General features: G+C 54.6%; 1 protein-coding gene across 1 annotated transcript; it reads left to right on the top strand.

The window, feature by feature from the left end:
* Positions 1 to 4,823: 4,823 nt before the first annotated feature.
* On the top strand, positions 4,824 to 10,758 carry FEZF1 (FEZ family zinc finger 1). The gene is made up of 5 exons (XM_065832894.2): positions 4,824 to 6,415; positions 7,493 to 8,572; positions 8,745 to 8,879; positions 9,177 to 9,309; positions 9,899 to 10,758. The coding sequence occupies exons 2-5, from the start codon at positions 7,775 to 7,777 to the stop codon at positions 10,201 to 10,203; spliced, it is 1,371 nt and encodes a 456-aa protein (XP_065688966.1). The 5' UTR covers positions 4,824 to 6,415; positions 7,493 to 7,774; the 3' UTR covers positions 10,204 to 10,758.
* Positions 10,759 to 13,202: the final 2,444 nt, after the last annotated feature.

Below are 13,202 nucleotides of genomic sequence, written 5' to 3'. Positions count from 1 at the left end.
TTGGGTTGCCATTGGCTCTCATACTGCCCTGGCCTGTCCTGCTCCCTGGTGGTGGGACCATCCACGGCTGGTGGGGCCCTGCCCTGCTGACCTGGGGAATCCCTGGAGCTGCCTGTGTGTCAGGGAGCAACCAACCATTTCTATGCCCTGACTTCATCTTTAAAAAAAAACCCTCTATGAATTTTTGTGGATTGAAGTGGGTCTGAGTTACTCAAGTTTCATGACACGTGGTACGTGTTCACCCATACGTCGAGCACTTTGCTGTATAATTTTGTCTACATGCAGTACTTGCAAGACATGTCTGTTAGGGAGTTCGAGATGAATAAGGAAATGGTAGGTTAAAAAAAAAAAAAAAGATGATGTAACGATGAAGAAGTTGCAAGATGTTCGGGATTTCAGAGAAATTAACTCAGACACAAAGTATGTGATAAGTTATTATTAGAGAGGCAGCACAGCAGACATCACAGGAAGGCAGATATAGAAATGACAGCACTCCAAAGGTCATTCAATTTCTTATTAATTCACATATTTTCTTAGCAGCCAGATTTGTGAAACCATGAACCAGCGCCAAACTTGAGAAGGCCAGTGAGTATCTGTGTGACAGCTTCAAGTCAGGCACCGCTGCCGCCAGCAGCCGAGGCAAAACCCCGCTGACATGGAAGCAAGGTCCGCTTTTACATTTTAATTTACGCGTTTAAAGCCTCAGCACACTCCTGGAGCTGCGTGCCCGTTGGGGAGAGGCGAGCATCACCTCTCGCTGTGCCTCTTGGTGCGAGGCAGCCCAACAAGTCCTGAGGCTCCGCGGCGCTGCGCGGCGAGCGCGGCCCCCGCCGTCGCCCCCACCGCGGTCTCCGCTTTTCCTAAGCGGGCGCTGAGAATCCTAAGCGAGGAGGCGGGGGGGGCTTGTTTATTTCACCCCTCTGCATGTTTGTGGCATAAAAGGGGCTTTGAAGCCAAACCAGGAGAAAGCGCGACAGGTGCGCGCCCCGCGCCGCGGGCGATGTTGGGGGTTGGGGCTCTGCCCCCGCCACCTCGTCCGCTGTCGGGTCTGCAGGACGCCCGGGACAAGAGCTCATCCATCTCGTCTACCGGTTCCCCTCTCCCCCAGCCCCAGGAGGCGATGGTCAAGGCAAGGTCAAGGCCGGGGAAACTGCTGTGGCGGCAGGGTGGGTTTGGGGCACCCAGTCCCCCACCTCCAGCCGAGCCCAGCACTCTGCCGCCGCTGAGGGCCTGTCCCGAACCCCGCAAGTAGCCGCAGCTCGCCGCTGCATCGCCACGCCGGCTGCCGCTGCCCACCACGGCCCTGCCTGTGGCCGGTCGCACCCGCGGGCTCAGTGCGGATGCGACTGGGCACCGTTTGCGAGCCCATCAGCGGTGAAACTCTGCTTTTAGAGCCAAGCCGCGCTTTACATCAAATCCCGAGCACAGAGCGGGCAGGAGCCGGCCCAACTTCGGAGGGAGCGCTACAGCGAGGGGACGAGCGGCTTCCGAGGGACTGGGTGCTCATCATACACGCTCAGAGAAGAGGCTTCCCCTTAGCCCGGGGAACACAGCACCCACTCAATAATTCCTGGGGTCCCGAAGGTATCTCGGGTCAAGCCCCAGGTGTCTCCAAGCTTGTGGGGGGCCAGGGCTCTCCTGAGACACGCCAAAGTCCCGGCACGGAGGGAGGTGGGGGCACCTCTGCTTCGGCAGCAAGTGCGGCTCCACGAGGGACACCGCAATGCCAGGCAGGGGTGTAAGGCTGTGGGGTGGGTTGCTGGTGAGCCCTCCTGCGCGGAGAGCACCCGTTATGCACCTTCAGAAGGCCTGTTAATCAAACTTCGCACTAACGGCAAACGAGCGCCAGGCAGACGGCGGGAGACACAGAGCAGCAACAGGAGAGCCGTCTCGCCGAGCGGGAGCTGGAGTCGTTTCGTGCGAAAGGGGCGGAAGCTGGGACCCCTGTGGGACACGCCGAGACACCTCGGCCGGCCTGGGATGCCCGGCGCGCTTCGTTTGAATAAAGACTGTTTTATTGAGGGGAAAAAAAAAATAAAGAAAGAAAAAAAAATTTGTGACCTTTGGGTCAATATTGTTTTGTTGCTTCCCGATGACTGCAGAGAGTTGTCCCCCGTGTCCTTGCCTGGGCGGGGGTGCCGGGCGAGCCGGGGACGGCGGGGAGCCCTCTCCAGACGGCTCCTGCTTTTGTTCTTATCTTCACGTTTTTCATGTGGTTTCTCCCTCCCTCTCGGCAGCTGCACCCCGAAACGGACCCCGCCCCCCCGATTTCGTCCCGGCTGCGTGCATGGCAGCCTGTTGATGGCGGACCCCTTCTCCCCGCCGTCAGGGCCAGCCCGGAGCACTCCACTGCCGGGAATACAGCACACAGGCGCCCACGCAGCCGACCAGCTCTTTGCTTTGCTCCAGGTTAGCTCCCAATACACTGGGAGAAAATAGAAACAAAAATAAGTTAATTGCTCCTGATCCTATTCAAGAATCTTAAAAATAAATAGCTTCCCCGAGCCAAAGAGCGCGAGGCGTTCATTTAGCAGCAACGGGGCTAAACATTTGTTGAACTGGGAAAGGAACAAATGAGAAAGTGTCATTCATGGCTCCAGCTGCCGCTGGCCCCTCCCAGCCACTTTCACCAAGGGCCCTTTGGAGCTGATGACACCGCTGGGTCCCCTCACAGGCGGACTGATTAGATTAGACGTGATTGCTGCAGTTCACGTTCGTAGCTGGCACACTTAGACAAATCGCTTGCATGAATTACAGGAGGGCCGGGAGCGCTGCTTTAGAGGGTCACTCGTAATTTAGATTATATGTGATTAAAGGCTTTATAAGTGAAAAGGCTTAATTTTCACCCGTTTGGTTTTCGGTTTAGAAGGCTCTGTAGGAAATGTACCGTACTGTCAAACTTTGTTTTACCTCCGGGATCACTTGTGCTTGGCGGGTCAGTGTCAACTGTTTTTCTTTCGTGATGGATTCCGTTAAAAATAGTAATACTTTATTCTTTTCCTTGCGGGGCAATAGATATAGAGGGATGCCAACACGCACTCAGTGTACGCGAAGGCTATACATAGTCTTAGAATGCACGTGCACATGTACAGAAAGTTTTTCCCCAGATAAAATGTCAATGGAGGAAACATAGAAGTGTTACAACTTTAAACAACCCGGCAGAGCCCAGGTGCCTTTGCTCGCACTCCTGAAGCAGCAGAGCCCCCGGCTGCTGCCCGGTGCCCCGGGGCTCCGGTGCCGCCTTTTCCCCTGTGGAGCCCCGGCCAGGCCTCGGCAGGCGGGCAGTGGCATCAGCGGCTCCCACCCAAAAGGACGGCGGCGCTGGATCTCCCCCAGCGCCGGCTGATAAACTGGCACACCGTCCTGGTAATCCCGGGGTCTACTTCCCACCCTCCCTCTTTCTCCCGTTTATATTTGGACTTCCCTTCAAAAAACAGCAAACAAGCAAGCCCCGAGCGGGAAGGAACAGCGAGCCCAGCAGTCAGGGGCTAATTCTGGTTTTAACAAACCAGGGTCGATGCGTTTCGTTGCGGCGGGGTCTGCCGGCCGACAGGCTGCGGAGATGGACGGCGCTTGTCGGACACGGCGTGCGGTGGAGGAGCCGAGGACCGGACGGAGATTTCGTCCCGCGTCGGGGGTAAATCGCTTCTTCACAAAGCCGGAGGCTCGGGAGGGGACGGCAAAGACTGGTATTTAGTGAGAGCAAACCCCAGCTTTTGAACCGAATCTCGATGGTGGTACTAACAATAAATATTATTACAATAATAACAACAGTAATCGGACCCTGACGGCGCCGCCGGGTTCGCCGGTGCCGCCACCAGAAATATTTTCCGTAGCCTCCCGGATCCCTCCACATTAAGCTCATCCGAAGAAGCCGCCCGGAGCCCGGCTGCTGGGTGCCGGTCCGTCCGCAGCCACGGGAGAGGGCAGCGGGTGAGACGCAGCCGGCTCGGGCAGGAGCGCTGCGGGAAAACACTTCCAGGAAAAGATTAATACACGCAACAGAAGGTTAGCGGAGTTATTATCCTTTTCAATTCATTTTTTACTTAAAAACGCAATAGAATTATTCATTTTATTAAGGAGGAAGAAATTAAAGATTAGGCTTTAGGCGGTATTTTACCTCCCTCTAATCGCCTCTGGGATCGGATTGGAGTAATCCTGACGACGAGATGAATTCGCCGGTGACTAGGATTTCGAGTGCATGTAGAGATACGTTATAATAATAACGCAAGTGAGCAATATCAAGAACATAGCTTAGGAGCGATTGAAACACAAAACCGATTACGGGGAAAAAGAGAACAGCAGCTTTTCCGGGCAGAACACGAAATCAACTCGAGGCAAAACTTTTGCCCTTAATTTCTCCGACAGTCTGTAACTCTGGGAGGCCAGTGGGCTGGTTCCTTCCCCTACCGGCCCCTTCTGCCGGGACTCGGTACGTGCTGCCAGCTTGGAGAGAGATTCTGATGTCCCCTGGAAAAAAAAAAAAAAAGCCAAGAGGTTACTTTTCACCACACTCAGATCCCATATATTTTCCTGCCTCGGGAAAAACCACCCTGCACCGGCACAACTACAGGATAATCGCAGCTCGGCAGATACGTAACATCGCTAAATGTTGGTCTAATCGTAAGGCAAAGCTCGGGACAGGACTAAAAAAATATATCGAGATTGATTTTTAGTAAGTCTACCTATAGTGCGGGCAGCTCCATCACTAATAAGGCTCCATCTCTGGGAGAGAACGGAATAACTGCTCCCCCCACCCCCAAAAAAAAAAAAAAAAAAAAAAAGAAGAAGTTTTTTAAAAATCTGACTTTTAGATTGCTGTTTCGTAATTAGACACGAACAGAAGTTTTCGTGTGTGCTGCGAAACGGACGCATATCAGTAACGAAGTAACGACAATCAAGCTCCCGCTTCTTCAAGAGTGTATCTCAGTATTGAGGAGGCCAGTATAATTGTAATGGCAAGGCTGTAATTGCTGCTTTGGGATATTTACCCTGCTCAAATTACACTACATATTTTACTTTCAAACACATGTCAAAAAGTCAATCCCAAAAAGACCGGTTAAGAGCAAGCTGTTAACATATTAAGTATATGGGATTTGAAGCCTCTAAAACCCACTCAACAATAATTCCCTTCTTCAGCACCAATTTGCCTAGATTGAATTAAATGCAAATTGCTCTGAAGGAGGAAATGCTCCTCCGGCAGACATGAAATAAACTAGAGATATCGACACCCCGGAGAAGCAAGCAGCCTGGGGTAGCTGCCCCGCACGGCCCTCGGGTCCCCGCGGCCACCGCCCGGCCAGTAACATCAGTCGAGCCGGGGCTGGCGGTGCCGGTGCGAGAAGCAGCAGGTAAGAGGCGGGCGGCTGCCGCAACCCGATCCGGGGCAGCAATTACCGTCTCAAAGCCGCGACCCATCTGCCGGGGGGGTGGTGGCAGCTGCGCCTCGGCCGACGGCCCCCACAGCGGCCGCGGGAAAGCAGAGAGCAGGGCTGGAGAGAAGCAGCGGGGCCGGCACGGATCGGGCCCTTCTTCCACTCCACGCTTGCCCCCACGGCTGTGCCCATCCAGGCGCAACTCGGAATCAGCCCCAGCTCCTGTCGCCTGCCTGCACTCCGGGGCACCGAGGGAACAGGGCGGACAGGGAGGTCGCAGGGCGTGCGAGCCGCATTCCCCGCGGGGCGGGGTGCCGGGCGCCCACCCGCCGTCGGACGCCTGTGCCGGGGACCGGGGGGAATCTCTTCCCTTTTCCCCGGCACCTCCCCGATGCTCGTACGGGAGCTCCTGGCTGCGGGGTTACCTTCGTACAGCACCTACTGCCTTGTCCTCCTCAAACGGGCCGCAGGAACCCAGGGCGGCATCGGTCCAGTCACAGCGCCGAGGGCAAGGATGTCTCCCTCCGTCCATCCCTCCCCGGCGCCTCAGGCCTTCCTCCCTGCTCCAGCTTCCCCGCAAGCGTGTTGTCCTTGGTCGGGGGTGGGGGGAAACATAGCTTTTTGCAGGCTTCCCAGGCGGTACCTGAGCAGTGGAGGCCGGGCCTCCCTGCCTCGCTGGAGGCACCTCTCCAATAGCAAGACCCAGGATCTCCTTCTTCCCTTGCCTGGCCCCGGGAAGGGCAATGCTGACCCGCGGGTGTGGAGGTCGCCCCGTGGTCCCCTCCGCCGGGGAAGCCTTCGGGCTCTGCCCGCGGTACCCCCGCGGCCGCCTCCTCCTGGACAGCGGGAGGATGGAGGGACCCTCATCTGCTCCCGAGGATTTCGGCATCGGTCTCTCAGTCAACAGCCAAGTGAATCCCAAACCGACGGGAGGAATGGGAGCTTGTTCTGACACCAAACTGTCGGGTCGTGGAACAGGGGGATTAATGCAGAAAGGGCCTTACCCACCTCTGTCCTTCTCCTCCACCCCCTACTTCGCTGTAAGTACAAACCCCCAGGTCGTTGGAGCTACCCGTCCAGAACAGGGCCGCCAGGCTTTCCCTAAATATATAGGGAGCGCATCTGTTTAGGTGCATATGTATCTTTAAGCAGTGTGCGTGTACTACATTTTTTTGCATATCTATACCGATCGTCAGTTTTCGATGTTTGTGTCGTGCATCTATTATTTAAGGACACGGACGTTATATCCAGTTTATATGCAGGTTGCTTTATATATATATATATATATGTATATATATATTTGGTGCTTTAGATCTTTAGGTTTAAAAGGTACTCCCTCCTCCCTCTTCCTACCTCCTTCTCTTCCTCAGCCCCAGGTTTTGATTCACCTTGTTGCTCGCAAGCACTCGTTGGATTTGGCCCGGGTGGCTCCCGTGTCCCCATGTGTTGCTCTCACCGACTGCCTGTCGCAAGTTCCCCGCTCATTTTTTTTACTGTGTTTTCCAAAAGCTCACCGCCACCTGACCTTGTTTTTTAAAGCAGTGAGCAGACCAGGAGCCGACCCAGGAGCAGAGCAGCTATCTCTCTCCCTTCCTCAGACACACACACCCCCACGCACAAGGAGAGCTCAGGCTGGAAAATGGCAAGGAAACAAACAGCTTCCCCTCCAGCCGCTTCTTCTGCAGCACCTCGTTTGACAAATACCCTGGCGCTTGCCCTTGAATTGGGTTTCACATTCCTGTTTAGCACTTGGACAATGATTTTAGATGATGTCACTTAAAGCCAAACAAGAAAATTGATCTCGGATTTGCTTGGCCTCTAAAGCCTGGTTAAGCAGATTGCAAATAATAATAATAATAATAAAAAAAAAAAAAAAGAGAGAGAGGGAGTCAGAGGGGAGAGAGGGGAGAGGCAAGAAAGAGGAAGAGACACCTCCTTCCCTGGGCGGGGGAGGCGCGGGCGCCAATGAAAAGTAGGCGCTTACTGGGGGGGAAAAAACTTTTCCTGTTGACTGTTGGAAGCGAATTGAGCAATTATCTAGTTTACCTTCTCCTCTTGGAAGTTAACGATTGGCGAGATCTTGGCTGCGTTATTGACACAACACTTTCTATTGATAGAAATAAGTAGCGATTGTCCCGAGTCATTGGTGCGCCAAAGTAAACTGTGATGGGCTGGCATGAGTCCACTGGACTGAGAAGGCTGGTTCCGCCGAGGGAGGCTATGGTGATGGTGGCGGCGGCGATGCTGGTCTTCCTCCTTGCAGATCAGTGACAAGAAAAGGGGCAGAGAGAGTGAAAGAAACAGAGAGAGAGGGGAGAACAGGAGAAAAAAAAAAAAAAAAAAAAAAAAGAGGCGTCTACCAAAGCGGCTCAAACCGGGCGAACAAATGCAATTCAGCCATGGACAATAGTGGCCACCACACGGCGACCAAAATCCTAGCGGCGACTCCGGCCAGAGAAAGCCTGTCTGCCAGGAGCAACATGATCAGCACGCCCAAGCCCCTCGCCTTCTCCATTGAACGCATCATGGCGCGGACGCCAGAGCCCCGCTCCATCCCCGTCCCGCAGCTCCTCCACGGCTCCGTGGCCAAAGGCGACCCCAAGCACCCGTTGCACCTCAACTCCTCCATCCCCTGCATGATCCCCTTTGTCCCGGTGGCGTACGACCCCCTGCCCAAAGCGGCGGTGGCTGGAGCGGAACCCAGGAAGGCTCATTTAGACTCCTCTTCCTCGCCCTCCTTTAGCTGCGGCGATCTCTTGAACTGTGCCCTGAGCTTGAAAGGCGATTTCCCCCGCGACGCCCTGCCCTTGCAGCAGTACAAACTGGTAAGACCCCGAGTGGTCAATCACTCCTCCTTCCACGCCATGGGAGCCCTGTGCTATTTCAACCGAGGCGACAGCCCTTGTCACCCGTCCTCCAGTGTCAACATCCATCCGGTGGCTTCTTATTTCCTCAGCTCTCCTCTGCACCCGCAGCCCAAGGCTTACCTGGCGGAGCGGAATAAGCTGGTGCTGCCGGCCGTGGACAAGTACCCGGCGGGGGTGGCCTTCAAGGACTTGTCGCAGGCTCAGCTGCAGCATTACATGAAAGAGAGTGCTCAGATCCTCTCGGAAAAAATCGCCTACAAGACCTCGGAGTTCAGCCGCGGATCCCCGAGCAGCAAGCCCAAAGTTTTCACGTGTGAAGTTTGTGGAAAGGCAAGTAGAGCCGCAGCCCGCCTCCCTTTCCCTTGCTTCCCCAGCCTCCTACCCCCGTCCGTCTGTCCGCCGGGTTGTCGGTCGCTTGCTTGCTTGATTTTTAAACTACAGCTTCCCCTCGGCGCTCTTGTCTTCTAATCGCAATTTTATTTTGTCTGATTTCACTCTCAAGGTATTTAACGCACATTATAACTTAACTCGCCATATGCCCGTGCACACGGGAGCCAGACCCTTTGTTTGCAAAGTTTGCGGGAAGGGTTTCAGACAGGCGAGCACGCTCTGCCGGCACAAGATCATCCACACCCAGGTGAGCCTCCATCCATCCTTCCTTCCCTTCATCTTTCCCCGTGACCCCTTCGCTCCTGCCTTTTAGGGAGCCCGGCGCTGTCCCGTCGCTCCGAGGCAGAGTCGCGGTGCGGGGTCGGCCGAGCCGGAGCCCGGGATTTTGTTTGCCCCAAGCGCGATGGGGTAACCACGAGGTGCCCCGCTCCCGGCGACGGCGAGCCGTCAGCTATCACACAAATCCCGCAAACCAGCACACAAACCTTACAAACAGCCAACAAACTGGCCAACAAGCTGTGACTCGGCGTTTGTTTCCCTCCAGGAAAAACCACATAAATGCAACCAGTGCGGCAAAGCCTTTAACCGGAGCTCGACCCTCAACACACACACGCGAATACACGCCGGTTACAAACCTTTTGTCTGTGAATTTTGTGGCAAAGGATTTCACCAGAAAGGTACCTGTCTCCAGCGCCCTCTCCCTTTCCCGAGCCTCCCCCAGGCGAGGTCAAGGTGTGGGGACAATTTGCAATGGAGGGGGGAAGTTGATTTTGGTTTTAATTTCTGTTATTAGAGATTTAGGTTAATTTTACCTATCTCTAGCCCCGACACATTTCCTACAGCATGCTCCCCGGAGTGGGGCAGAGCTTTCGTTTTCGGGGGAGCGCAGGGGCAGCCTTCCCGCAGGCAGCGCCCGTTGTACACGCACGGCAACACGCAGCTTCGAGCTCGTTTTGGCAAACTAGTTTGCCGCCTGTTTTCCCCTCCAAGTGCTGGAGTTTGGTTAGTTTTTCTCCCCGTTGGCTGGGAAGGCTAAACTCGGGAGTTTTATTTCTGCAATTGGTATGATTTTTATTTATTCGATAATTCTCTTCTCATGTGTCAAAGGAACAGCCGCGGGGAGGATGGGGAGAAGACGGGTGTTCGCTATGAGGTCGGCTAAAGTCGGGTTCTGGGGGTGGGATAAAATTTGGGGATCTTTTCCTACTCTTTGAAGTGCCCAGTTCTCAGCCCCAGGTCCCTTTTCCCTACTTGTCTCGTTCCCAGGCAATTACAAAAACCACAAGCTGACTCACAGCGGGGAAAAGCAGTTCAAGTGCAATATCTGCAACAAGGCTTTCCATCAGGTGTACAACCTGACCTTCCACATGCACACCCACAACGACAAGAAGCCCTTCACCTGCCCCACCTGCGGCAAAGGCTTCTGCAGGAACTTTGACCTCAAGAAGCACGTCCGCAAGCTGCACGACAGTGCCTTGGGACTCCCCCGGCCCCCCGCCGAACTGGGGGGGCTCGACCAGCCGCCGCCGGCCGGGCCGCTGCTGCAGGGCCCGACACCGCTCCAGCCGTGAGGAGCGGCCGCCAGCGCGGAGGGAGCGCGGCTCGCCGCGGAGCTGCCGCCACCGCCGCCGCCGCCCACCTCTTTGCATGCAACTCTTAAGCGGTTTTGTGTATTATGCTCTATGTCGCCACTAACGTTTATGGGACTGATATATTTTTTCCTGTGTTTTTTTTTTTTTTTTCCTAAAGACTGTTTTTCTGCTGTCATTGCATCTCACGTGGAGAGATGTTTCGGGTTTTTGGTTTTGGTTACTTTTTAAAAAACGAAAAAGCACCAAACCAATTTCTGCGGTATTTATTTGGGATCTGTATTACCCTAGCAGGGAACGCTGCACCACTTTAATTATTTCGATGTATATATATTTCCATTGTGCTGATCCTGCCCTGCCTCCGCTGCCTGCTGGTTATCCCCCCCCTTCTTGGTTTCCCCCTCTCCCTCTCTACCCTATATATCATATCTATATGGACAGAACTGGCTCTCTATGTACGGATTTGAATTTCGGTTTGATTCTTGCACGTGGGGAAAAAAAATCGTTGACCTGGTGGAAATAAATATTTAAACACGAGTGACTGCGGCGGCGGGGGTCGGTGCTGCCGGCCCGAGGGCTGCGGCTCGGCCGTGCAGGTGGGGAACGCAGCGCTGGCTCTGGCTAACGGCAAACTTCTCCCGCTTCTTTGCCAAAACACGGAAACAACCACTAAAGACTTTAATTAAGAGGGGTAATTAGTTCCGATTGATCAAAGCCGGGTTGTTATGTTATTAGCTGCTCAGCAGACTCTGCCAAGCCGAGCCTTGAAAGCGCAGCCCGCTCGTCGGTGGGCGCCTGAGGAGAGGTGGGAGGGGGAGGCTGGGTTTGTAACGCCCCCGGGGGTAACCCAAACAGCCATGAAAAACGGGTGCTGCCCCCCGCGAAGAGTAACCGTACCCGCTCACGTCCCGCTGCCGTCCCCTCCGGGCACGGGGGCCGCGCCGGGAAACGGCGTGAGGGGCAGGGCGGGCGGTTCTCTCCAGAGCAGGGCCCGAGGACGGTGACCCCCGGCCGGGTGCCGGGGGGAGGTCCAGGGAGAAGCGCTCGCCGCCCCGCGGGCGCTGGGGGTTTGTCCCGTTCTCGGGGGACCTGGCGATCACGTCTGCTCCGGAGCGGAGCCCTCACAAACGGGTGATTTGGTCCCGCGGGGAGTCCCTGTAGGTGACTTGATTTTGCAGCACTTGCAGCCTCTCCTCGGTTTTGGCCATAGGGGATGGAGCGAGATACGATGGTTATAATTGTGCCTAAATCGTTACGTCCAGGAGGGGGATATCCCTTTGCAGGCGGCGCTCCCGCCCTCCTCCACAGGCCGCCTCTCTCAGGGGCGTCTGCAAGCAGCGGCTCTGGCCTTAAAGTTTAAGCCGGCGGCACTTGTGTCACTGTCCACCTTTGAAGGTGGCCGAAAGGGGATGGGAATCTTTCTCCTTTCTCACATCCCGGATTACTGAGGTAATCCGAATTGACGACTGTACTGCTACAAAGCAAAGCAACAGGTCCGATCTCCAGTCCGGCCGGACCCCGCGCACACCGGTAGGCTCAGCCCCTCTCGGGGCCCGGGGGAGCCGCGGGGACGCGCCGCTTCCCTCCGGCTCCCGGGAGAAGCAGCCCAGAGCCCCACTGATGATTCGGCTGGAGGGACCTCAGTGCGGCCCACCGACACGCCGTGCGTGTGCAGGGGCGTGGGGACCCCCACGGAGAGGGTCTCCGCTTCGGAGACCTCGAGGAGACGGGGAGCTGGTCCCCGTGTTTCCACGCTACCTTGCGGCGGCCGGAGCCGGCACGGGTGGCGGAGCGAGCGGAGTGTGAGAGGGGAGAGCTGAGTGAGCAGCTGAAGGGATCCCGGGTACACCAGGAGGCGGGAAAGAGGTAGAGAAGAGAGGGGACAGGCTGGGTTTCCCCTGAGGACCACTCCCCGTGACCGCTTCCCCTTCAGCTCTGCCCGGCTCCCAAGTCAGGGAGAGGGTCATTCGGGCTTCAACACGGACAAATCACTCCCCAAAAAGGTGACTGAAGTGCATCGCTCGTTTCTTTTCTTTCTGTGCTTGCCAAACGTAAACTTGTGCAACACATACGGAAAGGTAAGATGTCCCAAAGATCCCACGGAAATTGCGTGGGTGTGCCATTTCTCTGAGCTTTTTGCTTGAGTGAAATAAATCGAAGCAGAATTCCAACTTACTTTTCTTATTGCTCAGCAAGCGTGGTAGTACAAGGTACTGCAACTGTCTTAGCAAAGTGCTAAGTATCTTCATTTTATGACTTTTAAACAGTTCAAAACTATTCAAGCACTCCAAGTGTACTGAAACAGTCACAAAAGTATTTCATGTAATGATGAAAGGATTAAACATATGATGAAGTGAAAGAAGAATCTAAACTAGCCACGATGTGATGAACACGTAACATCAGCCTCAAATCAAACATCTAGATGAGGCCTGAAGGCACCACAAAAGACTGTGTGCACTGATTACCCCGATCCCTGGCAATTCTTTGCTCCACCTTGTTTCTCCAGACTGTTTTCTAAGTGCTGGGAGAAAGCTCAGGCTTCCCCAGACAGTGGCAGCTTATTTATTCATTTTCTGTGGTTAGAGGAGAGAGAATTTCCGATGCTGTTGACCATAGACCGTTTACAGGTTTATAAATTATAATCGATATTTTGCCTTCCTTCCTGTAAGAGATCTGTAGCCACTGCATAATCTGGGTTCTTCTGTGTCTTCCCGATGAAGAATGCTATTTTACTAAGGAACTCATGTACAGGAGTGTCTGTGTTTTGAAATGGAGTAGAAATGAGGCAGTCTAGTTTTATTCCAAGGTGAAGTAGAGAAGGTCAGTGATGGGCATGGATAAGTGTTCCTCCTTCCTAGATTTCTTGAGGTAAACACTACAGACGTGGGACTTCTCAGGGAGATAAGGGTAGCTCATTTGTTATTTTGCTGTATAAAGCCATGTTTGTGTCAAAGGGTGCGATTAATACATGTCTTGGAAGG

This window comes from Patagioenas fasciata, chromosome 1 (genome assembly GCF_037038585.1).
Source record: "Patagioenas fasciata isolate bPatFas1 chromosome 1, bPatFas1.hap1, whole genome shotgun sequence".
Classification (NCBI taxonomy): domain Eukaryota; kingdom Metazoa; phylum Chordata; class Aves; order Columbiformes; family Columbidae; genus Patagioenas; species Patagioenas fasciata.
The sequence above is the reverse complement of the archived record's forward strand: the minus strand, read 5'-3'. Positions and strand labels throughout refer to the sequence as shown.

Bases quoted from the DNA above. Each gene is read 5' to 3' on its own strand.
- FEZF1 (XM_065832894.2), top strand. From the start codon at position 7,775: ATGGACAATAGTGGCCACCACACGGCGACCAAAATCCTAGCGGCGACT. The intron at 8,573-8,744 runs GCAAGTAGAGCC...TTCACTCTCAAG, and splicing joins CGTGTGAAGTTTGTGGAAAG to GTATTTAACGCACATTATAA. The intron at 8,880-9,176 runs GTGAGCCTCCAT...GTTTCCCTCCAG, and splicing joins ACAAGATCATCCACACCCAG to GAAAAACCACATAAATGCAA.